Genomic DNA, 25,835 nt, shown 5'->3' on the forward strand with positions numbered 1-25,835 from the left:
GTAAAAAAAAAAAAAAAAAAAAAAAAAGACATGGGACGTCCTCACTCTCAGCAGTGAAGGAAAGCCCGGTCTTCCCTGCCAGCTTCCCTGTCTTCCTCACCAATTGGAGTTTTTTGTTTCTTGCTCTCCGTCCCAGCCCCACCACGCCCCTGCCCTGTCCTAGGAGAGAAAACACACACATCAAACCCACAGATAAACAATCGACATCTGTGGGCCAAGCTTCCAGCTGGCAGCGAGCGCCAGCCACCTCACCCCCTTGTCTGCGTTCGAAGGGGAAAACAGCCTGTCCTGTCACTGCCCAAGCGAGTACAGCCCAGGGCGCGCTCTGCTCCCGAGTCTGCCCAGCCTGCCGCGCTGTGAATCGCTGGACTGTGCCGGGAAACCCAGACGCCCTCAGCAGCTGGCTCTACGTGCCCTGAGCTCCTGGAGAAGGACGGAGAAACACAGGCTGGAGTGTGCAGCCCAACATATTTGCAGCCTCGCGGTGTTTGTAGCCTTTGGAACGGCTAGGAAAAGCAAAGTCAGTTCCACGTTCTACAAGATGTTCTGCCAGCCCCTCTGCCTGTCTGAGGAAGCCTGCATGAAGGGGCTGGGGGGGGGTTTAGAATGGGCTCCCACCTCCGGCTGCTTCTCCAGAAGCCGAGATATAACCACAGACGATGTTAAATCCTAACTGTCTCCTGAAGGAATTCAACAAGTCACATCCGTGCTGACCTGCGCCCTTCACCACGCGCAGCTCTGCGCGGTTGTGGCCATACCTCCCAGTGCAGGACACCCGCTTCTGGGACACAAGCACAGGGCCACACAGAAGAGGAGCTGTGGCTCACTGACAGCGGCTCTGCCCCTCGGTGGAGCACAGTGACCACCTGCCCAGTGTAACTGGCAGCTTTGCAGACCGACCATTTTAGACAACTGGAACTCTTTCTATACAACTCCTGTGTGAAGGACGTGAACTCCTGACTTAGACAACTGCAGAGTGAGCTTTTTTGTTGTTGTTCAGGAAAAAGTGATGATTTATTTTCAGAAAAACAAAAAGAAAAACAATACTTTTGTGGAAAAACACTTTCCATAAAAGCTTCCAGTCCATCTGACAAACATGTCTCAGAGAATTCTGGAGCACAGAGATCATTTTTCCTGTGTCTTTTCAAAGGGTGAGTTGTTCCTACCACCACTGCCACTGCTGGTCAACAGGTGAAGGCCACTGGGATCATGGGTACCTGCCCATTGAACCCCAACTGCCTGAGACTTGCCAGGCAGCCCACCCCATCCCTTAAACACCAACCCCCTCACCAGGTCACCCTCCTGAAGCCTGACACAGAGAGGGTGACAGGATCATGGGCGAGCCCTCTCCCCAGTAGCTCCACAGACATAAAAACTGACAGACGGTCCCTGCCTCCTGCTCCACCAAGTCACTTCAATATTAGGGTTACCTCTTCTCAGGCCTAAGGTGTTGCTCTGGAAGTTGAGGGGTAAGTTTCAGGAGTAGGAAGAGACTTCTGTTCAATTGGACCCCATAGTCATGACACACCAGCTTTTAAAAAATACACAGGTGGTGCTTTTTCTGCCAAACAGTGGCTTTCCCAAAGCCCGCTGACCTCTGTTCCAAGAACGAATGCTCACAGCGAGTTCTCCACCGGACTCAGCCAAGGACCCACATCTCCCCCAGCCTGACTCTCTGTTTCCTGCTACCTTTATAACTGATTTTAACTACTTCACTCTTTTCACCCGAAAAGTAAGGCTTTTCCCATATGCCAAATACGTTCTGGGGTACAAACAGCATAATAGAAGTGATGGGGCTTTGCAGGACTTCAAGCATTCCCCAGAGGTATGGTGGACTGGGCCACACTAGCTTGCAGACAGCAACTAAGCAACTGAGCCCAAACAGCCGGGCATTCTCTCATTTGGTCTCACAATGCTGTGCTTCAGACTGGGGGAGCCGACAGCCCCGAGCAGTTGGTGCGAACAAGGACACTGGGCTCTCGCTCCCCAGCACTTCACAAGCAGTGGAAAGAGGTCATTTATTAAAGTGAGAAAAAAAGAAAACAAAGTGGCATGGTTTATTTTAGACTTCTAACTAAAGATAGAAGGAGATCATTTTACAGCAGAATTGGAAACGAGGACTCTGTGGAAAGATGCAGCAGAGCAGCCTGCCTGCGGCGTGGAGGTGCCTGGAGCCCAACGATGTGGATGGAATCCCAGCTCTTACGCAAGAGCACAGTGCGTCAGGGAAGCAGGGACTCTGGACGAGACCGTCTCGGCCAGAACCCCACTGGCTGACCTGTGTGCCGCTGGGCACGTGACTCGACCGCTTCAGCCTCAACCCCCTCACCTGTCAAATGGAGCATGAAGAGTACCCATCTGCCTTTACCGCCCCACAGGGTTATCATGAAAACTAAATGAACTGTATTTTTAAAGCACCTAAAACAACTTCTGGACAACAGTAAACACTGTAAGTGTTCATTAAATAAATCGACCCTATAGAATTCTTGGGAATCTATAAGATGTGTGTGGGGTGTTTAGTAACATGACCGCAGGAGGTTGGTCATAATGAATACAGAATTAGAGATGGCTGAGCAGACAACTCACAGTGACTTCAGGCCCGAGAACACCCAAAGCAAGTTACAGGCCTCCTGGTGCCCGAAGTGACCTTACCGGGAGTCTAGACTTCCCGGGCTGAGGGGACACCCAGGCACAAACCTCCACTTCCGGCATCAACTGAGCTCCGTGAGGCTCACTGCACGGCTGGGAGGGCTGACTACCAGATCTCATGCAAGCCTCACTCCATCTCTACAAACCAATGATTTCAGAACCATTTACCGTCTCTACTGATGAGACAGGTGCCAGGGTGCTCAGTGCCTGGTCCACAGTCTCCTGAGCTCCGGGGCAGAGCCAGATCGCAAACCCAGGTAGGCAGGACTCCGACGCCTGCGCTCACGCAGAATGCAGCACGCTCTGGCGATTGCAGCTGCCAATCATGAACAATTTCTGAAAATGCTAATTAAGATATTCGTTAATATCTACTTTTCTTGTTGTTCACCCTGCCTTAAATAAAGTGTAAATCCTTCCCTAAACTCTAAAGTTAAGCTTTTTGAGGGGAAAGCAGAACCACTCTCATCAACTATAACCATCTAAAACTCAATAAATTCAACAGAAATTGATTCTACACACACCATTTAATACTATTTTATTCTACTGAGAAAAAAATCTCTCTGGCCTTCCTGAAGAATTTCACACATATAGACTTACTTTCTCAAGTAAAAGAAAAAACCACCAAGAGCAATCTCCTGAAGTAAGACAGAGGGAAGAGGAAAGGAGAGGGAAGAACACAGAGACCCTTATTTTCCAGAAAGGATTTGAAAGCAACATTGCATGAAAAAAGATCCTCCTTAATCCCAGTGCTCTGTAAACAGACATTTGAAAAGCTATTTATAAAAATCAAAATGTGCGAAGTGCCAGCATACATTTCTTCAAATCAAGGAGGATCTTGCTTCTGGTTTTTGTTAGAAATCAGGTTTCAGAAAACAAATTTTTATGACTTTAACTGCTCATAAAAGAAAGTGTGACAGTTCGATCTCAAAAGCTCTTGAATCTGACTAGGATAAACTGCTCCCCCCCAAGTATGATCATCCTGATGATGGATTCTGTCCCCTTCCACCCTTAACTGTACACAAACACAATGTGAACTTCACTTATTGGGTGCCTCATGGACATACACTTCTCCCCGCCTTTGCCCCTTCACCACTTTGGGTCACTGGAGCCTTCCATAATGATAAAGGGCAAAAAGGGCCCTAATCCGATACAGCTTCCAAAATTAAACTCCCTTACCCCCACCCTTGTGCCAGTTTACCAAAAAGAAGGTCGGCTGTCCCCTCCCTTACATGAAGCCCTGGGAGGCAGGTAATCCAGAGGGCAAATGTCCTGTAAGGCCTAGCCTCAAGTCTCAAAACACATAATTCTGCAATCTGTCCTACTCCTCTAAAGCTCCATTCACAGCAGACCACTTTGTTTTCCCAGGAGATGTTATAATTTTAGGCAAGGTCTCTGGAAGACAGGACACTGAAATTAATGTGTGGTGAGGAGTGAGTCGAGTAGGACACAGGAACGTTTAAAAATGTCCAGTCACATCTTGACCATCTCCACAGGGGCCGCGGACTTGAAAAGATTATAAAGGCTCTGGAGCCAAACTGGGGGAAAAAAAAGTCTCCAAAAGCAAAAAAGGAAAAAAAAAAACTGTCAAGGAAAAATAAAAATATACATTCCATTTTTCACATAATGTTCTGCCAAACCCCACGCCCCACGACCACACACGTTTCTAGACACAGCCTCATACTATGCGAGCAGTCAGGCCCTCCGCTGCCCCGGAGTGGAGGCCAGGAAGCTGCAGCCTCGAGAGCCGCTAACCAGCTGAAGGGGCCGCAGCGGGCACAGACTAGCGGCCACTGCCAGCAACGTCTCTATGGGAAGCAAATCTCTGCACTCGGGGTGCTGTGCTCCCTGCCCGACTCCCTGTCTAATTGCCCAAGTTACAAAGTCTATCTTAGCAATGTTGAATCCTGGTGTTAGAGTGCCATTTACTCAATTTCCGGTTTCCTGTGCTGTGAAATACTTTACACAAGCTATTGGGAGATAGTGTGGTCCTCACCAGCCCCCTGCTTATCAGTCTTCCCCCTCTGTTAACAGAATGTACTCTCTTCCAGCTCCTTGTTCCAAAACAATCTCCCACCACCAATCCAAAAAAAAAAAAAAAAAAAAAAGAAAGAAAGCCTCCATAAGGATCTCCCCCAGTCTCCTGGTCTCCCCAGCCGCAGCGGAGTGTGCCCCTCTCCCAACGTGAAGGCACCACCATTCTTCAGTTATCACAGTACTGTACCTTTCAGATATACAGCATCGGTACCATGATAACCGAAAAAGGACAGTTCAGTCTCATATCTAGCTGAGTATCTCTGCCCACACAAGGCCCGCCCAGCCCGCTCCCACCCACAGATGGCCAGGTAACGATGTCAGGTAGATACACACACACACACACACACACACACACACACACACACACACACACATGTCAGTGCCCAGAGGCTGTTACTATCAATGGGAAGTGCTTCTGCTACTCTGCTGTGTATCATTTAAGTCTTGTTTATCTTTAAGCCTGAGCTGCTCTTTTTGGAGAATGCTTGCCCTCATGCCTCAGCGGTCAACTTCAATGATACCCATGGCCTCAAACTCACCTCTCTCTAATTTCCCCACTAACCCAGGGGCAGGACTATGAACTTTGCCTCCTCCTTCATCTTTCCAGCCTGCTCGCATCCTATTGCCTTGGACAAAAACACAGTCCTTTTTGCCACAATGAAGGAGAAGGGGGATTTAAAAAACAAACAACAAAACCCAAGCTATAACAGAACCAGGAGTTTACCTCCAAAATGGAAACAAAATCTAAGGCACAGACAAGAGAACTGCCCAGTATTTATCACATAACTCTGATGACATGGGAATGACAGACGGGAATGGTGACGCTACAAGAAAGAATGAAAAGTAAAATCCTTGTTAAACACCAGGTTTAGGGTGACAGCCTCCAGCTCTCTAACCATCAGTACAAGCAGGTGTTCACAGAGATGAGCTGTGTGGGGCACAACAGCTGTGTCGTTCTGTGCAAGTGGAAGATTATTCCGGACAGCATGGTAAGGCTGAAGGGAACAACTCACGTGTAGGGAGACAGCGGTCCGAGCAGGACTTTGGAAACATCCTGCTGTCCAAGGGTCATGAGCAACAGAGCCAGGCTCTGGTTGGTCGAGTCCACACATCCACCCTGTAAACACAAACACTTTAAAGATTAATCGTTGTACCAACCAGAAAATGGAAAACCAACAAAACAGAGGGAAGGAAATAACCGCAGACACCCAGAGTATCAGAACCACAGAAGAGCAGACTACAAAGTCTAAGCAGTAATAAAACAGAGGGCAGGTCTTTTAAGAGTAACCCTTATACCAACTAACTTCAGGGAGTGAAAGGAACAGTTAATAAAAACAACTGTAATCATGGAGACTATGAGTTTACTGAGCTGTATCTAGTGAAAAATGAAACACTGCCTTTGTAATGAAAGCAGCAGCAGGATATACAAGCAAAAACGCATCATCAGCTCTAGGCAATGTATAGTTAATTACCTAGGGCTACGGAACACGGCCTCTCTTTATGTGATCCATGCTGGAGCTAATCTGACGTGCCCAGACTGTCACCTTCCACGGGTCTCATCTACGCACACATTCCACTACACTCAGAAACTGCTGGCCTGTTGCAGGAGCTTCTCGTCTTTCCCCCCTATGCGCCTTAGCACGGAGAACTACTGCGATCAGTCCCTCCGTGCTTACTGCTTGCTTGTGTGTTACTCCCCCCACCACTTCCCTTCCTTTTCCTCCATATCGGAACACAACTGCCTTGGTTGCCTTTCTTCTTCCGTTCTTGAATTTCTCCACCATTTCTACCATTTTGCTTCTGCCAATGCATACATTATGGCTGTTCACACTTGTGCCCTTAATAGTGTCTTTATTTCTCATGATCCTTCCTGGGAGAACTTGATTTAAAACAATTCAAACTTACATCATGCACAGTGAAAGCAGTAAGACCCTAGATCTCTACGTATTTTGTAAGCATCACTGTGAGACACCACATTCCTGAGTGTGGCTCTCCCGGACTGTGAACAGAACGGGCAGCCCCCCACTGCTGCTTCTGTGGCTGCACCTCTGTCCTTCTGGAATGCATGCGGGGTAGGAAGTAAGTCAGTGCTCAGGCGCAGACATATTCTCTGCGGTCAGTCACACTTCATTTATGACAATGGAGTCAGAAAATAAGGGGTTTTATGCTACGGCTAGCCTTTATGAAAACCCACTGCTCCCCCCAAACTACCAGAGATATTACAGGACAGTATCGATCTCATTTAGCAAATTTTAGGACAAGAAGAGTTACAGCTTATATCTTTCCATCTAAACAGGAAAACCTGACCCATGGAGAAGAGGAGGCCCAACATCACTAACTCTGCCTTACGGAACTTGCTCCCTCTAACTGCCTAAAATGAAACTGTTCTCCTCCCTCTCTCCTTATCACTGTGTTGCTTTTCTACCATCCTCACTGCCTACTACTATGTGCTGGACCAATATCTTAGTGTGATCAGTATGTTAGGGTCTGTGCACAGGACTCCACGGAGAGAGTAGTGGAGGCAACCCCAAGGCACAGGGTGCAGTCCCTGTTTTAAGTGGCTTTGCTCTTACTGCAAAGATGAGATGGCAGCAGGAACAGAGACAATTCAGGCAGAGCCAGCGCTAGCTATGCAGTCACTAGGGGCTGCGGGCACTGGCGCTGCAAAGGCGGCGGGAGAGCACACTCAGCCGGCACCAGAGGGAGACTTTGGGGACAGGGACCTGAGGTAGCCCTGGAGGGAAGAGCAGGAGGACAGGGGAAACAGGACCCAGGGCCAACAAGGAGCAGCCAGGAACAGCCAAAAAGCGGCTGCGTGCTGTCTGTGGAGGAGATGGATGAGAAACTGTTGGGAGAAGGGGAGAGACAAACCGAGGCAGGGCTTTTCTAACTGGGCCAAGGGTTTTGACTTTATCTTGGGAAAGTGAGAAGCTGGAGAAGGTCTCTGAACACAGGAGTGAAAAGATGAGATCAGTGTCTCCAGGGAGATGGGAAAAGGAGAGATGGTAGAGAGGCGGGTGGAAGGGAGGAGCAGCAGACGGGGCACCAGAAGATGGGTGAGAAAGGCAGTTCCAGAGAGCCTGCCACAGAACAAGGGGGCTCAATTACCGAGGAAGCACAGATGGAACAAGGGATCAGAGAAGAGGATGAAAACTTTAATACAAAATAAGTGGTACCCTCAGAGGGATGGATTTTTATTACTCATTTAAACCATGTCACATCACACACCTGTAAAAAATGATTCATAAGGGCACCTGGGTGGCTCGGTCAGTTAAACATCTGACTCTTGATTTCAGCTCAGGTCATGAGCTCAGGGTTATGGGATGGAGCTGAAACCAGGCTCTGCGCTCAGCAGGGAGTCTGCCTGTCTCTCCCCTCCCCCTCCCACCCCTTGCGTGCACACACACTCACTCGCTAATAAATAAAATCTTAAAAATAATTACTCATACAAGCATAAAGCATTTTCATCCTTTTAAAACTTAAAGATCATAGACATACAAAGGATGTTTTCTTAGTGATTAAAAACAAAGGCACAAGAAAATGCTATAAAATAGAACTTAACTGGAGGGTAAAGAAAAAATAAAATAATCTAATCCAGATAGCATGTTTTCTCTCTTGTGGACTGATGGGCTGGCTGTATTTTCACCCGGAGGCTTATGATCCGCTATTTATGAGGATACAAAGCACACACTCAGCTGTACATGTGGGCTCCCACCGGGCTACTCTGTGACTCGATGCTTCCGATGCCCCCAGGTCTGCTGGAAAGAGACAGAAGCGTCCCCCACAGTCAGGGAGAGGGTCTGCCAGCCACCACAGGACCCAGGAAGGGACACCTGCACATGTCAACGGAGCCTGAGGGATGCACATAAAACACAAAGTCTTTCCTCACACAAGCCTAGATGACAAACTTCCTGAACTAAGTAACAGCCAGAACAAGAGCTTGATCATTTCCTCCCAGCTTCCAGTTACTCTGTCTTTCAAAAATCACCAAATTAAAAAAAAAAAAGGGGGCGCCTGGGTGGCACAGCGGTTGGGCGTCTGCTTTCGGCTCAGGGCGTGATCCCAGCGTTATGGGATCGAGCCCCAAGTCATGCTCTTCTGCTATGAGCCTGCTTCTTCCTCTCCCACTCCCCCTGCTTGTGTTCCCTCTAAACTGGCTGTCTCTATCTCTGTCGAATAAATAAATAAAATCTTAAAAAAAAAAAAATCACTAAATTTAGCACCAACCATTGGGCTGATTTAGCATCAAAAGAGCTGAGGCCAGACCCTGACCACACTCCTTCCGGAGGATTTCATCTGACCCGGTGCTTCCTTCCACCACTACTTCCCAGTTGAATGGTAAGAACAGGGGATGGAGGCACACCACTGAAGACACACTTGCAGGTTCCCTGTCTTCATCTTAATTAGACAGATGTGAAATAAAGCCATTTAGGACCTAGAAATCCTAAGTAACTCTGAAACAGTTCATTCTTACTTGTTCCACCTTGTGACCAATTACATATTTTCAAGAATGCTGACTTGGATCAGGGGAGTAGACTGTTTATAAGCTGTTTTCCTTAGTGAGGCCTGTACAGGGACCCATGACCCATGACTCATGACCCAGCCATCACCCTACCACAGTGATCAATGACAGTGGCAAAAGGAAGAAGTGAATGAAAAAAAAAAAAATCACACTGTACCCGCCTTACTGGTTTTATTTCGCTGGGCTCACATGTGATTTTTGTGGCTTTCATCAGGGCAAAACTTCCCTGGGAGACTCCAGAAGGACCCACAGAGAGGTCTAGTAACTGAGAATAGATACACAGACAAATGCAGGGATGAAAGGCTCTTGAGGTAGACAGAAAAGACAGTTGACAAACACCACAGACCATCTAGTAGCAAACCACCCAGAGTACAGTTCTCACCGGTGCTCAGTTCGAGAACGTGGGGCCTCGCCTACACAGCAGAGATGTGACCATCCCTCAAAGCCTGAACTGCATTCTGTACGTCAAGGGCAAAGTTTCAGCTTTCAGATGTGAAACCAAGGCAAAAGATCGTGCAAAACGACAGAAACCTTGGAGCTGCATTTGTGACTCTCATCTAACCAAGCTTATGGGATCTTAAAGAATATTTTCAGGCAGCTTCATCTTATTTTCTCCTGCCATCATTCTTGCTTCCCTTCCAATTTCTTCTTTGCTCTTTTTAGGTCAGCTCAACTGCCTTTAGGAAACAGTAAGTGTGTGTGTGTGCACATGCATGTTGCTTGCACGGACCGACAGAGAGAAGACTCTGGCAACTGGAAGGACAGGCTGGTCCGGGCAGGGCTGAGCTGTGTCCCACAGCATAGATGCAGAAGCAAAATGGCAACTGGTGAAGTCCTGTCTTTCGCTGCGTTCGGATCTTTCCAAGCCCCTACTGTGAGCCGACGCAGGACTGCCTTCCCCAGACATCGTTCTGTGCTCCACAGCACACTGCAAAACCCAGCCTATCAACATGGTTTTCTATCTGAACTGTCACATACCAATCCAGATGTCCAGCTTCTCTTGAAAAATCTGAAAACAGTGAGCCCCTGCTCCCCTATGGCGGGGACTCGAGGAGCTGAGAGACGGTGCCTGCATCAGTCAGTGCAGTGTGTGCTCTTCAACTGGCCAACCACCACCAAACAGTCTTCATTTTTTTACCCCCTCTCTCTTGTATGACTCTGTTCTAGTTCCCTCCTCTCTCCATTAAACTTACCTGCCCTGTTTCCCAAACCAGTGGGACTGGATCTCTGCTCATGGACTAGCTTACCTAATCCATTCAAGTAGTTAATACGAAACTGTTGAATGGGTAGGAACAAGTTAACTCCTTGGCTTAAGCGCTTGGAAGGGAAGAAAGTTGCTAAGGAATAAAAATGAGAGACAATGAACCACTTCCTGATGGCTTTGCTCCCAGACCTGCAGGGGCTGAGGACATACCCTATAGATCTCTTCGAGCAGCAGCTTGGCACAGTTCCTGCCGAGGTCCTCCGGAAGCACTGCTGCTCCCTGGCCCTGGGGGTTGGAGGCCAGTTCAGCACTGAGGAAGGTGCCATTGGTGGTCTCGGCAACCAGTGACAACCCAAAGCCCGGAGACCTGGGGATTCAAAGGCACAGACATGAGTAGCGTTCATAAAGTGGGGGGAGCGGGGCAGGGGGAGCTTTCACATTCACCAGCAAAAGGAGGAGAGAAGACAGACATCTTTTTGATGGCATTCTGTCTGGCCACACCAAGCCTTCCTAGAGTTCCTACTGGCTTATATTAGAAATATAAATGACTTAGTGAGAGCATACAGGGCAGAAGCAAAGATTGCGCAAGTTTGCATGGGTTTTCCCCTTGGCCCTGCCTTCCTTCTCCCCACTCCTACACTGGGAAAGATCCTATGTGTGCATTTGCTAACGATCCACATATAAAGTAACATTAACCAGGGATACCAGATATTGAGCACCTACTTATTGCCAGTTTCTGAGCTAGGGGCTTTGACACCACAACTCTGCAGAGTAAATATTACCACCCTCATTTTACAAATGAGAAATTAAGCAACCAGCACCAAGCCCACACAGCTAGAAAGTGACTGAGATGCCTTTCAAACACAGGTCTTCCAGACTCTAAAGTCCATGAAAGTCCTCCACGACAGTACTCGGCCTTCAACCAATTCAGAAGGTATAAGCGGCTAGAGGCCACCGATGACAGACCTTCTTCCGAAATATCAGGCTATTCCCCTGTAATGAAAAGTACCACACAAGCCAGAAAGGGTCTACAGACCTTTGTTTGAAGAACATCCCTCACTCAGAATTCATTTACTCTAACCAGTGAGCTCGCACCATGTTCTCTTCGGTGGTGCTCCTACCACCAACAGCCAGAAGCTAACACCCTTCTTGTTCAGAATCAGAGCTGACTCATTCACCCATGCATCCAACAAACATTTGAGGGAAAGCTTCCATGGCCAGGACCTGGAGCACCACGGTAACAGTGTTCACAGAGCTTAGTGACAACCAGTTTGGCACAAAATAAAGTCAGTCCATGAATAATAAAAACAGCACCTCTCCATAAAACTTCCAAGTTTGACATCTCAGACATCTACTTTGCCCATGCCTTTTAAAAAATATGTACTTCCCAGCAGTATACCCACATGTAACCACTCCACATGTGCCCCCTTTAACACAATTCAACACCCATGTTCCTAAAGCACTATGTATCCAGCACAAAACAAGCCAAAGTACCCGTTTCAGAAAAACTATCTACAAAATTAATAATGTTTCAAAATGTACTGTATGAGCTACACTGGTCAGTCCTTAATTTCTTTAAAAAAATTTTTTGTCTACACAGCCGAGGGTTAATGACACCTACTAAGGGAAGGGGGTGAATGAGAACAAAGGTTCTGGGGCACTCCGAATCATGCTTTACCGCCTAACCCCGTGCTTTATCGCCTAACCCCGTGCCGCCCAGCCATCACACCATGGGACAATCTCGCGCAGCCTCCAAGTCACCTGAGCAGGAGGAAGGAGGGCATGGGCTCAGAGGTACAGGTGGCACCACACCCACGTGAAGAGTAGAAAACAGAGAGAGGCAGAACCAGCAGATAAGCTGCCGTCACTGCTTTCACCCGCTCACTTACAGTCCCTAAGAACTTCCGAATCTTTCCATCCATGTGAAATCTCTGAGGTGCATGTAGTTGTTATTACGATAAACTTTGTATTTGATCAAGACTGTTCCATTTAACATTGTATTCGTTTTAGGAAAAAACAAAGATCAAGCCCAGTGTGTCAGGTTCCCTGCTCAGTGGGGAGTCTGCTTCTCCCTCTACACCTCCCCCCACTCGTGCTCTCTCATAAATAAATAAATAAATAAATAATCTTTAAAAAAAAAAAAAAAAAACTTCCCAATTGGTAAAGGTCCAGATTTTTTTCAAAGATCATGAACTGAGCTAAAATCAAGAGTTAGATGGTGCCGTGACTGAGCCACCCAGGCCCCCCCGACTGTGAGAATCAAAATGGGACAACAGGCAACTGGGCATACTGGTCAAGGAGCCACAGAGCACCCAGAACTGCTGCTCCCCAAGGTTCTAGGCCACAACACACACTCTGTCTTAGAGTTCAATAAACCTCACTACATGGATACCCCACTGAATCAGGAGAGGAAAACACCCACTATGACTTCATTATTTCCTAACAGAGAGGGAAGAGCACCATTTGTCCTCCATAACTTGAGATTTAGGAAACATAAACCTAACATGCATTGCTTTCACGTGTAATTGTTTTTAAGTGGGGCTTGGAGTTGATGACCCACAAATGTCCATCATGCCCACATCCTGATCCACATACGAGCTTCCCATTTACCCTCAGCAAGGATGGCGTAGGACCGCATGCCGGGGTCAGCTGAGTCGATGGCATTAGGAAAAGCTGCACCACAGTGGGGGCAGCATGGCCTTCAGACTTGCTGTGCCTCATTCCTGGACACCCTCACAGAGCCAGCAGCCAGAGAGAGAAGGCACGATGGAGACCAGGTCACTCAGTCAGCTGCTTCTGCAGCTACCTACTCTCCCCATGGCTCCGTAATCCCCTCTCCCCAGAGAAGGGCTGAGAAGGGGAGAGGGAGGAGTGGCATGAGAAGCATTAGCATTTCTGCAGGACCTACTGTGTGCCAGCCACCACACTAGCGGCTTAACCATGTGATCTCTCAAATCTGTATGCTAACCTACCAATGCCGGCATTCTGACTCCCACCACACGAATGAGGAAAGGCGCTGGTGATATCTGAGCAGTGCACCAAAGGTTTGGGACCATCACTGACCTTTCCAAACCCAGAGAAAGGCCCAGCCTGGCACACAAATCCTTTCCCGACTGTACCCTCTGACACCCCACCCCTATTGCTCTGAACTATGAGCCGCCACCACATTACTGAAATCACCTTCATCTTTCCCATGGACCTCGTCAAGGTCAGAAATGCCGTAACCACTCAGCCCTCCTGTGCTCTCTCCCCTTCTTTGGCTGAAGTCAAAGAAAAGCAGATGGAAGGGCTGTGAGAAAGGATGGGCTGTGCTACTACTTAGCAAAAAAATGATTTCTGAACCCACAACAGCCAATCTCTGACGTTCTTATTTTTAGGAGACACAACCTGCAAGCTTCAGACTGTATGTGTAACGATACTGTCATTTGCATTGAAATGATTCAGCAAAAACAAAAACAAACACAGAAAACCCACACACAAGTAAATATGGCAAAATATTCACTGTTAACTACAAGTAGTGGGAACACACAGGTGTTCACTGTGCTAGCCTTTCAATTTTTCTGTATATTTAACATTTTCATAATTAAAAAATTAGTTTTTAATTGCTTCCCTAACTTACTCGTTGCTAAATATATAAGCAAAGCCTAAAACAAGTATTTTCATTACACAGATCATCATTAACTTTTTATTATCTAAAGTGAGGTTTCCCACAAAGGCTTTAACTAAATCCAAGTCAAATCTGCAATAACAACTTTCTTTGGCTCTAGAGGTGTTGTTCCCCTTGATGGAGAGAGACGCCGACTGGCACAGACCAACAAAGGATATTTTCCCCTAAACTGTTATTTACTCAGGGTGGAAGAACTTGTTTGCTTTAATTTTTTGTGGAAACAGATGGGATTTAAAGCTGGAAGCACCGTTTATTAATAGCTGGGTTTTAACTGCCCCAGCCCAGGGTCTGGACCCCTCATCTATGGCACCGGCCACTGCAATGCTTTCCACGTGACAGGTGCTCAAAAGATGACCACTGGTGACAACGGCAGTAAATCGGGAGTAAATTAATTCTGAAATCACTCCTCTTCCTCTGGCTGCCGACACACACCTGGCAGCTTTTACTGCAGTCGGGACAGGAGTGTGAAAAGGCATGGTTAGCTGCAGAAATAAGCTCTAAAAATGCACAGACACTTACTTCCCAGAGTTGACTCCTTTCATGTGGTCTGTGTAAATATAGATATCGGGTATAAACTTGTTGAGGATGCTCCTTGCAGAATCCACAATCCGGTTGGCCATCTGTGGTGACACGCGCACGGAGTACCTGCAATCCACAGTTAAGGGTGCCATTCTGCTTGGACTCCAGACAGAGACAGGTCTGCTATAAAGCTAGCGGCTATTAGTGGAACCGTAATAAAATGCCATTCTAATGCCATTCTATTTTCCAACTGTATTTAATTGCTTAACTTTATAATACCTTAACTAGATTTTTAGATCATTTTTGTTACTGTATTATTATATAGTTTTTATATTATTGTTATAAAATGATCACAATGAAAAATACACAGATGCAGAGAACTGGAAAGTATAAAATAAGAGTTCCCAACCCTGGGGGCGCCTGGGTGGCACAGCAGTTGAGCGTCTGCCTTTGGCTCAGGGCGTGATCCCAGCGTTATGGGATCGAGCCCCACATCAGGCTCCTCCGCTGTGAGCCTGCTTCTTCCTCTCCCACTCCCCCTGCTTGTGTTCCCTCTCTCACTGGCTGTCTCTATCTCTGTCAAATAAATAAAATCTTTAAAAAAAAAAAAAAAAAGAGTTCCCAACCCTGCTCTAGAGTTCCTACCCAATGCCCCTCCCCTCTCCTAGAAATGGTTCAACTCAATTTCAGAACAAGAGGAGACAACGGCCTGCCTGTCTAGCATGAGCCAGGCTCCCTTTGAAGTGTTCTCCAACCCTCCCCACTGCTGGAACCAATGAGTCTTTCCCTTGTGAACCTAAGGCTAGAACAGACACACCACACTGGAGCCCACCTGGGCCAATCCCAATCCACCCCTGGTCTGTTGACAGGAAAAGCAGAAAAAGATTCGTTTTGTTTTGTTTTTTTAAAGATTTTATTTATTTATTTGACAGAGAGAGACAGCCAGCGAGAGAGGGAACACAAGCAGGGGAAGTGGGAGAGGAAGAAGCAGGCTCCTAGCAGAGGAGCCTGATGTGGGGCTCGATCCCAAAGCACAGGGATCACGCCCTGAGCCGAAGGCAGACACTTAACGACTGCGCCACCCAGGCGCCCCAGAAAAAGATTTGTGAAAGAGAGTACAGTAGCTGTTTATAAAGATCTAAATAGGTTTGTTACAACACACAGAGCTTATTTTCAATTATTTGTCAGTTACTCCATTTGTGGATAATACAGGCTCCTCACAACTGCTACCTTATAATCAAAATACTGATAATTAGCACTTTTACACCAGAGGCACCCCCAGAAAGAAAAGGAGGAAGATATAAGCAACTCAAATGAAAAGGCTGGTGTTTTTTGTTTTTTTTTAATTTTTTTTTTTTTTTGAGAGAGAATGCGAGCATGGGGCGAAGGGGGAGGCAGAGGGAGAGGCAGAGAGAGAGAATCTTTTTTTTTTTTTTTAAAGATTTTATTTATTTNTATTTATTTATTCGACAGAGATAGAGACAGCCAGCGAGAGAGGGAACACAAGCAGGGGGAGTGGGAGAGGAAGAAGCAGGCTCATAGCCGAAGAGCCTGATGTGGGGCTCGATCCCATAACGCCGAGATCACGCCCTGAGCCGAAGGCAGACACTTAACCGCTGTGCCACCCAGGCGCCCCAGAGAGAGAGAATCTTAAGCAGGCTCCATGCCTAGTGCAAAGCCCAACTTAGGGCTTAATCACACAATGCTGAGATTATGACCTGAGCTGAAATCAAGAGTTGGATGCTCAACTGACTGAGCCACCCAGGAGCCCCGAAAAGGCTGATTTTTAAAGAAGTAGAAACAATTACCTAAAATTAGACTTTATTATAGAGACTGGCTCTCCCTAATGCCAGGAATCAAAAAATAATTAAGTATGGAGCACTTTTGATGTGCAACGTTCAGTCAAGACGTAGCTACGTATGTGGCTAAAGAAAGAGAGAAGTAACATGTGATCATCCCATTACCCTGACACAAACCCCACATGGCAAGTCCAACAGGGAAAACAAGGTGTGTGATCTGTCCGTTCTAGCCCAACTGTGCAAAAATTACCATCAACAACAAATTCAATTTTCATTTGAGCTGCAGAAACAAAATGCTCAGAGCCTACAAAGACCTTGGCTGGCATTCCACTCCCCTCTCTGACCCATCCTGCACCCTCCACTGAAAGATCAGTCTTCCTCATGCTAATGAGAATCCTCAGTTCCGTTAGTCCAGACCCTCCTAGACCTCTCGGTCAGTCTGCTCAGTGTTCGTCCCCACCCTGGCACCATCACCCCCTCCACTTACCCAAACTGTCCAAATTCTTCAACCTGAACTGCCTTCCTTCATTCTTCATTCCCCCCAACACCGCCCAGCCAGCACCAGACCGTGATCTCCACTTGACCTTACCGTACGTCTCCCTTCATCTACACACACTGTCCTTGCCCATCAACAAGACCACGCATTCCTTAAGAGGCGCTCTGCTTCCATATGGAACAGAGCTCTCTGATGACTCTCATACCCTATTTTTGTACTCAGCAATACTCAATAAATATTTGACTTGACTCAAAGGACAAACCTGAAATGAGGAAAGAGCAAAGAGGGATTTTTCAATACACACACAAGGCCCCATTACATCACCACCTCTCTGTCCAGAATGTACTTTTGACCACAGGCAGCTGAGACAAACAGTCCCGGGTCTCACACCCTTTGGACCAGGTGGGTGCTGTTCTCCCGAGCCTGACGCTGCCCACTCTCCTGAAGAGAGCACACATGTCACTCTCCTGACATATAATCCCACAGCATCCACGGGTCCCAAAATTCTTTCAGGTACATTAATAACTGATCTTACACTCACAGTGACCCCGTGGGCCAGAGCCATGGATTCCTACTTCCAGGGCTTACACTGAGGACAACCAGATCACAGATATGAAATACAAAATTAAACACAACTGACTTCACAAAGGCAACCTCTTCCCTCCAACCCCCAGAGACATGTAGAAACCAGGTGGGTAACTACCAGCTCAAGGCCAGTGGAGTCCTACACCAGAATCCTGGCAGTGGAGACGGACAAGGTGGCTATACATCAGAGTCACCATGGAACCACCTGGCTTGGTGTGGAGGCCCTACTGAGGGATGGCTAAGAGTTCTAGAATCAGGCCATCCATGCTCAAGTGCCAGTGCCAGCACACTGCATCATTCTGGGCACACCTCCTCACCAGTTAGAGAAGGAATAATAACCGTAACATTCTCCTCCCAAGGTTTGGAGGCTCAAATGAAATAATGCAAGTAAAGTGCTTAGTGGTGCCTGTGTGAGGTAGGAGCCCAATGAACGCCAGCTATTGCTTTTCTCAGTTAGTCCAAGATTCAAATCCCAAAGCAGAGGTTCCTATCCTTTCAGAAACCAGAGATCCCTCTGGGAATCTGATGAAAGCTATGGACACTCTCTCAAGAAACACGCGCACGTCATTGTGCAGACTATTTCAGGGGACTGTGACTCTCTGGAAGCCCTTATATTTATAAATACCATATTAAGAACTCATATCCAAGAGAGACAATTTCACAGCTACAGGCCATATGGAACTCCTACCCTTATCACTCCCTGGTGTTCTAGGTCAGAGAAAGCACACGCAAGTGAGCAAATGTGTGTATGTGTAAAGAGACAAAGAGGCTGATTCTCTAAGTACCTGCCCCACAATCAGAGAAAGGAAACCAGTTTGTCCTACAAATTCCAACTCACTCCCACCTTCTGCTTCTACCCCAGTTTCTTCATTTGACTCTTACGTGCCAGATCATGATTCTGGGATAGTGCCGCGAACTGAAAAGAGAATGCTCCCTTCTCCCCACCACCCCTCCTCAGGCAGGAGAAGAATGAGAGTGGGTGGCATTAAATAAAAGGTAACCGCACTGTCCAGTCACTGCTGCTGGCAGGAACCAACACCGGCTCCCTCCCAGGCCCTGGACAGCCGGTCCAAGAGGGAAAAGATGCACTCTGGGGGGTAACTCAATTAAAGCCACAACCACCCACCAGAGCAGGGCCAGTTCTCCCGACCCAAGCCCCCTTATGGGGAGTGCAACCTCCAAGCTCAGACCAATAGTTAACCAGACTTGCAAGTAAAAAAACCACAAAACCAGCTAAAGCTTTTTTCCAAAGGCAGCTCTTTTTTCCCAGGCTCCAAAACTGGCCAAGAAGGTGATCTCAATTCAAACCCACATTCCACTGAGGTGTTTGTGAAAGGGGCAGCTCTGGAGACCAGTGGCTGGAATGTCTGGTTTGCAGACAAGAATCTGAGAAAGCCACTTGTGTCTACTTTCCTGGGGAGTTGGGAGAAAGACTCCACAGGTCTGATGTGTCTGGAATATTCAGGTATCCGAGCCCCAGCCCCAAGCAAGGGGCTCTCCAGTGTCTTCCTGGCATTGGTTCTATACAGGGAAGGCTTGAAGAACACCAGAGGGAGAAGCCAGGGAGGAACAAAGTTACACCCCAGAGCCCGGGGCTCTTCCAGTTTTCATGTTCTCCTCTGTACAACCCCCAAGGCTTCCCCGTTTCTCAGCATCCTCATCAAAGGCTGACTCATGAGGCTTCTGCACACCCAATACTCCAAGTACCATGGGACCCCAGTAGGACAGTCTCTGTGAAACCCACGTAGTTACCACAAGACTGTCAAAACAAAGAGAACACACTCTGGAAATCACATTTCCAGACTACAGAGAATGGATTCCAAGCAGAGTTCACCGCCACAACAGAGCATTAAAGGACACAATTCTCAAATGAGAAAAAATAAACTGAAACAGTGCAGAGCGTGCATAGGATTTCGTGTGCAAGGCCATCAACTGCAACATTTTCAGCAACAGAGAAAAATGGAAAGCAACTTAACAGGTTTCAATCTGGGTTCTTTATATGGTAAAATACAGCACGCCTGTTAGCAAGAATGCAGTTGAGGAAGTAAGTGCCAGGAGTCAAGTAGAAAAGGCATATGTGGTTAAAAAGAAAAAAGGAAAAAAAAAAAACCCTGCTTACTTGCATTTCCATTTCTCTGTGGAGAACATCACCTTAGAAAGTCAGTTTAACTACATACATCAGTCTGGGGGCTCCCAGGACAGGAACTGTATCTCCCCCCACTGCCCACTCTCTCCTCATTTTTACCGGGCATGGCCCTGAGACGTGCCCCAGGAGAGCCGAGCAGAGAGAACAGGCCATCGTCCACAGAAGCTCAGTTATACATTCCTCTTATCCTGAGGATTTCTACAAACGTCAGGCAGCACCCTTTTATCTCAACAACAGCTTTCTGCGCCTATGCCGACCACCCTTCTCCCCTCACCGCTTACTGTCCTCCACGTAGGACCACATCAAACCCTGAGAAACACAAAACTTGACTTTTAAGCACCTATCCCACCCCTGAGAAGCACACATCCTGATCTACCATTTATCAAACTCCCACCAGGAGAAGCCATCACCCAACCCCATCCAGCCCCTGGCCTCCAATGCCTGCCCTCACCCAGATCAGCACCTAGAATTTTATTACTTTTAATATCTGAAACCCCAAAATACAATTCCCCAAACACAAGTTTTTGTTTATCTACCCAGCACACATACCTACTGTCACTCAATCTTCAGAGCTATTTACATTCAACCTTTAAATCTGCTAAGTGTTCCAATCCCTTAACCACCTGTCCCTCCAGCCCATCCCTCTGCGCCAGTCACTCACTCTGCCATCCACACCCAGCCCTGGAGGAAACTCTCTGGCCTCCTCTTCCCCTCCCTCTAGGCTGCCAACGGCTGCTAGGCGCAGCCACACAGCCAACACCATGATAAAACCCCATCTTCAGCTGTGTCCCTTACTGCTGTCCCACAGCCTTGTTCTTCCTTCGGTTACTGTGCCCCACTGTGACAGCACACCTTTACACCTGTCACACTGCCTTATCACACCTCTGCTAACGCCCTCATCCACGACCCCATCCTAACTCTCGAGAAATGAAAACTGCTCCCAACCCCTTTCTGATCACCTCCAGACAGCTGTTCTAGAGCCATCTCCAACCCACACCCTCTCAAAATAATAATAATAATAGTAGCTACGACTCACCAAATGCTTCCTCACACGACAGCCGGTGCCTCGCTCTATACATCTACTACCTGCTTCAACCTGCACTGCAGCCCCGCACAGCAGTTACAACGCGCCTAGTGAGAAGGGAGTCGACCAAAGAATGGGGCCGAAATCCTGCCATCCACAAGCAGCAAGGCCAAAGTCGGAACCCGCATCTGAGCCCAGCACCTTGTCAGCGTTACCCTGCTTCCTCAGCGTCCCCCGCTTCGGAGGTCTACTTTACCCAGCCAAGAGAAGTACTCCGATCACCACCAACCTTCTCTTTAAGAAGGGAGGGGATCTTCTCAACTCTCTCCATATGGCAAGTTCCCACCTTATCCTTCCTCCTGCTTCTCTTTTCTGTCAAGATTCTTGACAGAGCAGCCCCCACGTTGCACCATTTCCCCAGAACTGGTCGTCAGGGCTGGCTCCTCCTCTCTGGAAGGAGCTCCCCCCAAGCCGTGTGCTGCCCAGACTGCCCTCCAACTTAACACTGACTCCTCTGGGCTCCTCAGGGTACTGACTGGGGCTTCGAGGGCTTCTAAGAAACTATGTTTTCTTTATTCTCTCAACCACCTGACTCCCTGGTTGCCCTTCCTGGGAGCACTCTGCTTTTGCTTTCAAGTCTTAGTGGTGTCTCAGGGATCCACCTGCCTCTCTCTGCACTCTACATGGTAGCCAACTCCAAATCACCCACTTCTGGCTCTCATCTCACCCCCAAGTTATAGATGTACACTTCTAATTTCCTTTCTAGATTTATCTCCCTGTAACCATTGTGAAGGGTCCTTAAACCCAGCAGGAATAAAACTGAACTTATCACCAATGCCCTCACCCCACCTTACACTGCCCTGAACATGCAGCTACTATCAAAACGTACATCTCTAACAGGTGCCAGGAGACACATCATCCTCAGGGACACCTTATCCCTCTGTCACAGACCCAGGTGGGGACGGCTTCCCACATATGCTGCCCTCAGGATCTCTGTAAACTCGCAGCCCTCACCCATGCTCTAGTCACTACCCTTACCATCCTCTTCAGGGCAAAATGACTCCCTAGTATCTTTGCCTCTAAGTGGTCACTGTTAGGTGGTAAGATTTTCTTTTTAAACTTGTACCCTCCAAAGTTTCTACAATGAGCCAAAATCAGCCAAAAGTTCTTTCAGCACCACCGACATTATTCTCTTACTTTGGAAATTCTCTCTCTAGAAAATTACGGACTTTGGAATGAAAACCAACTGGTCAGCATGGCCTTCAATCTTCACTGGCTCCTGCCCTATCTTTCACATCCCATCTTCTACTCCCAAAACCAATGACAGGCCTGCATTCAGGCCATACCACACGGCCTGCCACCTCCAGAACCACTGTATGCCACTGCATCTGCACAGGCCCACACTCCTACCTGGAGCACCCCTTCCTTGCTCCACTTCACAGGCCTCTATTCCTCAAGGCTCAATCCAAATGCCCTCCCCTCCTCTAAGAAAAAGGAGAGGTTCAAAGACCACAGGCCTCTATTCCTCAAGGCTCAATCCAAATGCCCTCCCCTCCTCTAAGAAAAAGGAGAGGTTCAAAGACTGGGCTGCAATCAGACAGGGCTCAAAGCCCAGCCCTGCCATTATGAAAAGTGTGATGTGGATGCAAATTCCTTTAGCCTGTGAAGCGTCGGTTTTCCCATCCGCAAAGCAGAATGCAAGTAAACTCAAGAGTCACTTGGAGGCTTAAAAATAAAAATTATAAAATATAAATGGATTAAACTCTACAATCAAAAGAAACAAAAGTGGCTGAATGGGTAAAACAAGATCCAACTATATGCTGTTTATAAAAGACTCACTTTAGATATAAGGACATATATAAGCTGAAAGTGAACATATTCTATGCAAATGGGAACCAAAAGAGAGTAAGATTGTCTATACGTCCATCACACAAAACAGACTAAATCCAAAGAGATTTTAAAGTCACAGGAGACAAAGAAATTAATTATACAATGATAAAAAGGTCAATCAATAGAAAGATATAACAACTATAAACATATATGCACTCAACGTCAGATCACCTAAATATATAAAGCAAACATCAGCAGATCTGAATAGAGAAATAGCTATACAACAGTAATAGTAGACTTCTTACCCCACTTTCAATAACAGATAGAACATCCAGGAAGAAAATCAGTAAGGCAACAGAAGGCTTGAAGAACATTAGAAACCAAGAGGAACTAACAGAAACCCACAGGACATGCCATCCAACAGTAGCGGGATACACGTTCTTCTTATGTGCATACGGAACATTCTCCAGGATCACACAGTAGGTTACAAAACATGTCATAACAAGTTTAAGAAGGCTGAAATCACCTCAGGTACTTTTCCAACCACAATAAAATGAAACTAGGTATCAATAACAGCAAGAAAATGAGAAAATTCACAAACAGACGAAAATGAATGCTTCCTTGAACAAACATGGGGCCAAAGAAGAAATCAAAAGGAAAATTGGAAAACACCTGGAGACAACAAAAATGAAAACACAACATACCAAAACTTACGGGACAAAGCAAAAGGAGTACTAAGAAGGAATTTTATAGTGATAACCACCTACATTCTTTCTACAAAAGAAGAAAAGGTCTCAAATAAACAGCCTACCCAGAAAAAGAGCAAACCAAAATCCAAAGTTAGCAGAAGGAAAGAAATAATAGAGTAGATATAAATGAAACAGCAAAGTGAAAACCAATAGGAAAAAAAATCAGCAAAAGAGTCATTTTTTTGAAAAGATAAATAAATTGACAAACCCTGAGCTAGACTAAGAAAAAAGAGAAGACTCAAATAAAATGAAATGAAAGAGGAGACATTACAACTGACACCACAGAATTTTTTTTTTAATCATAAGGTACTATTATGAACAATTACATGCCAACAAACTGGACAACCTAGAAGAAACAGATAAATTCTACCAAGTCTACATCAAGACTAGAGCTTGAGGGGCGCCTGGGTGGCACAGTGGTTAAGCGTCTGCCTTCGGCTCAGGGCGTGATCCTGGCGTTATGGGATCGAGCCCCAACATCGGGCTCCTCCGCTATAAGCCTGCTTCTTCCTCTCCCACTCCCCCTGCTTGTGTTCCCTCTCTCACTGGCTGTCTCTATCTCTGTCAAATAAATAAATAAAATCTTTAAAAAAAAAAAAGACTAGAGCTTGAACAGAACAGTGACAAGTAAGGAGACTGAATCAGTAACCAAAAATCTCACAAAAAAGAAAAGCCCAAGACCAGATGGCTTCACCAGATTAATCAATTCACTGGTGAATTCTACCAAACATGTAAAGAATAATTAATACCAATCCTTAAACTTCCAAAAACACTGAAGAGGGAACACTTCCAAATTCATTTTACGAAGCCAGCATCACCTTGATACCAAAGCCAGACCTTAAAAACACTACAAGAAAAGAAAACTATAGGCCAATATCCCTGATGATGGATGCAAAAATTATCAACAAATTTTAGCAAACTAAATTCAATGATACATTAAAAGGATCATATGACATAACCAAGTGGGATATATCCCTGGGATGCAAGGATGGTTCTACATATGCAAATCAATAATGTGATACACTACATTAATAGAGTGAAGGACAAAAATCACATGATTGTCTCAACAGATGCAGAAAGAGCACTTGACGAAATTCAACACTCTTCCATAATTAAAAATTCTCAACAAATTAAGTGTAGAAGAAACTTACCTCAACGCAAATAAGGACCATACACGAAAAGCCCACAGCTAACATCGTCAATGGTGGAAAACGCAAAGCTTTTCTTCTATGATTTGGAACAAAGCATGGATGACCACTCTTGCCATTGCTATTCAACACGGTACTGTAAATCCTAGCCAGAGCAATGAAGCAAGAAAAAGAAATGAAAGGAATCCAAATTGGAAAGGAAGAAGTAAAATTATCTGTCTGCAGATGACATAATCTTATATGTAGAAACCCCAAAGATGTCACCCACCCCCCCAAAAAGAACTACTGGAATAAATGAATTTTTGAAAGTTGCAGGATACAAAATCAACTTGCATTTCCGTACACTAACAATAAACAATCTGAATAAGAAATCAAGGAAATAATCCTATTTACAATAGCATCCCAAAAACCCTAAATACTTAGGAATAAACTAAACCAAGAAGGTAAAAGACTTGTATACTAAAAAGTATAAAACACTTATAAAAGATATTTTTAAAAACACAAGTAAATGGAAAGACAGCCCACGTTCATGGACTGAGCGAATTAATATTCTTGAAATGTCCAACTATCCAAAGTGATCTATAGATTCAATGCAATCCTTATCAAAATCCCAATGATATTTTTTATAGAATAACAGAAACAGAAAATAATAGATACAGAAAAAACAATCCTAAAATTTATATGGAACCACAAAGGAATCTAGATAGCTAAAGCAATTCTGAGCAAGAACAAAGATGGAGGCATCAGAGTTCCTGATTTCAAAATATATTACTAAGCTACAATAATCAAAACAGCACGGTACAGGCATAAAAACATGCAAAGCAAGGGAACAGAGTACAGAGCCCACAAGTAAATTTGCACGTATCTGTTCAACAGACTAACACCACATAGAAAAATCAACTGAAAATGGATTAAAGATAAACTTAGGACCTAAAACCATAAAACTCCTATAAGAAAACACAGAGGAAAAGCTTTTTAGCACTGCAATGCTTTCTTGGATGGAATACCAAAACAAGGGCAAAAGAAACAACAAAGTTGGGGCGCCTGGGTGGCTCAGTCGTTAAGCGTCTGCCTTCGGCTCAGGGTGTGATCCTGGAGTCCTGGGATCAAGCCCCACATCAGGCTCCTCCACTGGGAGCCTGCTTCTTCCTCTCCCACTCCCCCTGCCTGTGTTCCATCTCTCACTGGCTGTGTCTCTCTCTGTCAAATAAATAAATAAAATCTTAAAAACAACAACAACAAGTGAAAAGGCAAACCACAGAATGAGAGAAAATGTCTGCAATTCAGACCTCTGATTAATATCCAAAATACATAAGAAAAAAATACATAGGAAACTCATACAACTCAACAGCAAAAGAATAAAATAAAATAAAATAAAATAAAATAAAATAAAATAAAATAAAATAAAATAAACTCAGGGGCCCCTGGCTGGCTCAGTGGGTGGAGTATGCGACTCTGGATCT

At 46.1% G+C, this 25,835-nt stretch overlaps 1 protein-coding gene across 3 annotated transcripts in view; it reads right to left on the minus strand.

Annotated features, from left to right (window-relative positions):
- Positions 1–25,835, minus strand: part of RCL1 (RNA terminal phosphate cyclase like 1) — an 82,653-nt gene that overhangs the window by 4,435 nt on the left and 52,383 nt on the right. For 2 of the 3 annotated variants that reach the window (XM_034647102.1, XM_002924342.4), the window contains exons 6-8: positions 14,596–14,721; positions 10,620–10,776; positions 5,697–5,800 (exon numbers count right to left, since the gene is read on the minus strand). In XM_034647102.1, the coding sequence (XP_034502993.1) occupies positions 5,697–5,800; positions 10,620–10,776; positions 14,596–14,721 (387 nt within the window). Of the gene's footprint in view, positions 1–5,696; positions 5,801–10,619; positions 10,777–14,595; positions 14,722–16,983; positions 17,131–25,835 lie in introns of those variants that run through there. The other variant, XM_034647103.1, reaches the window with a different exon arrangement.

This window comes from Ailuropoda melanoleuca, chromosome 17 (assembly GCF_002007445.2).
Source record: "Ailuropoda melanoleuca isolate Jingjing chromosome 17, ASM200744v2, whole genome shotgun sequence".
Classification (NCBI taxonomy): Eukaryota; Metazoa; Chordata; class Mammalia; order Carnivora; family Ursidae; genus Ailuropoda; species Ailuropoda melanoleuca.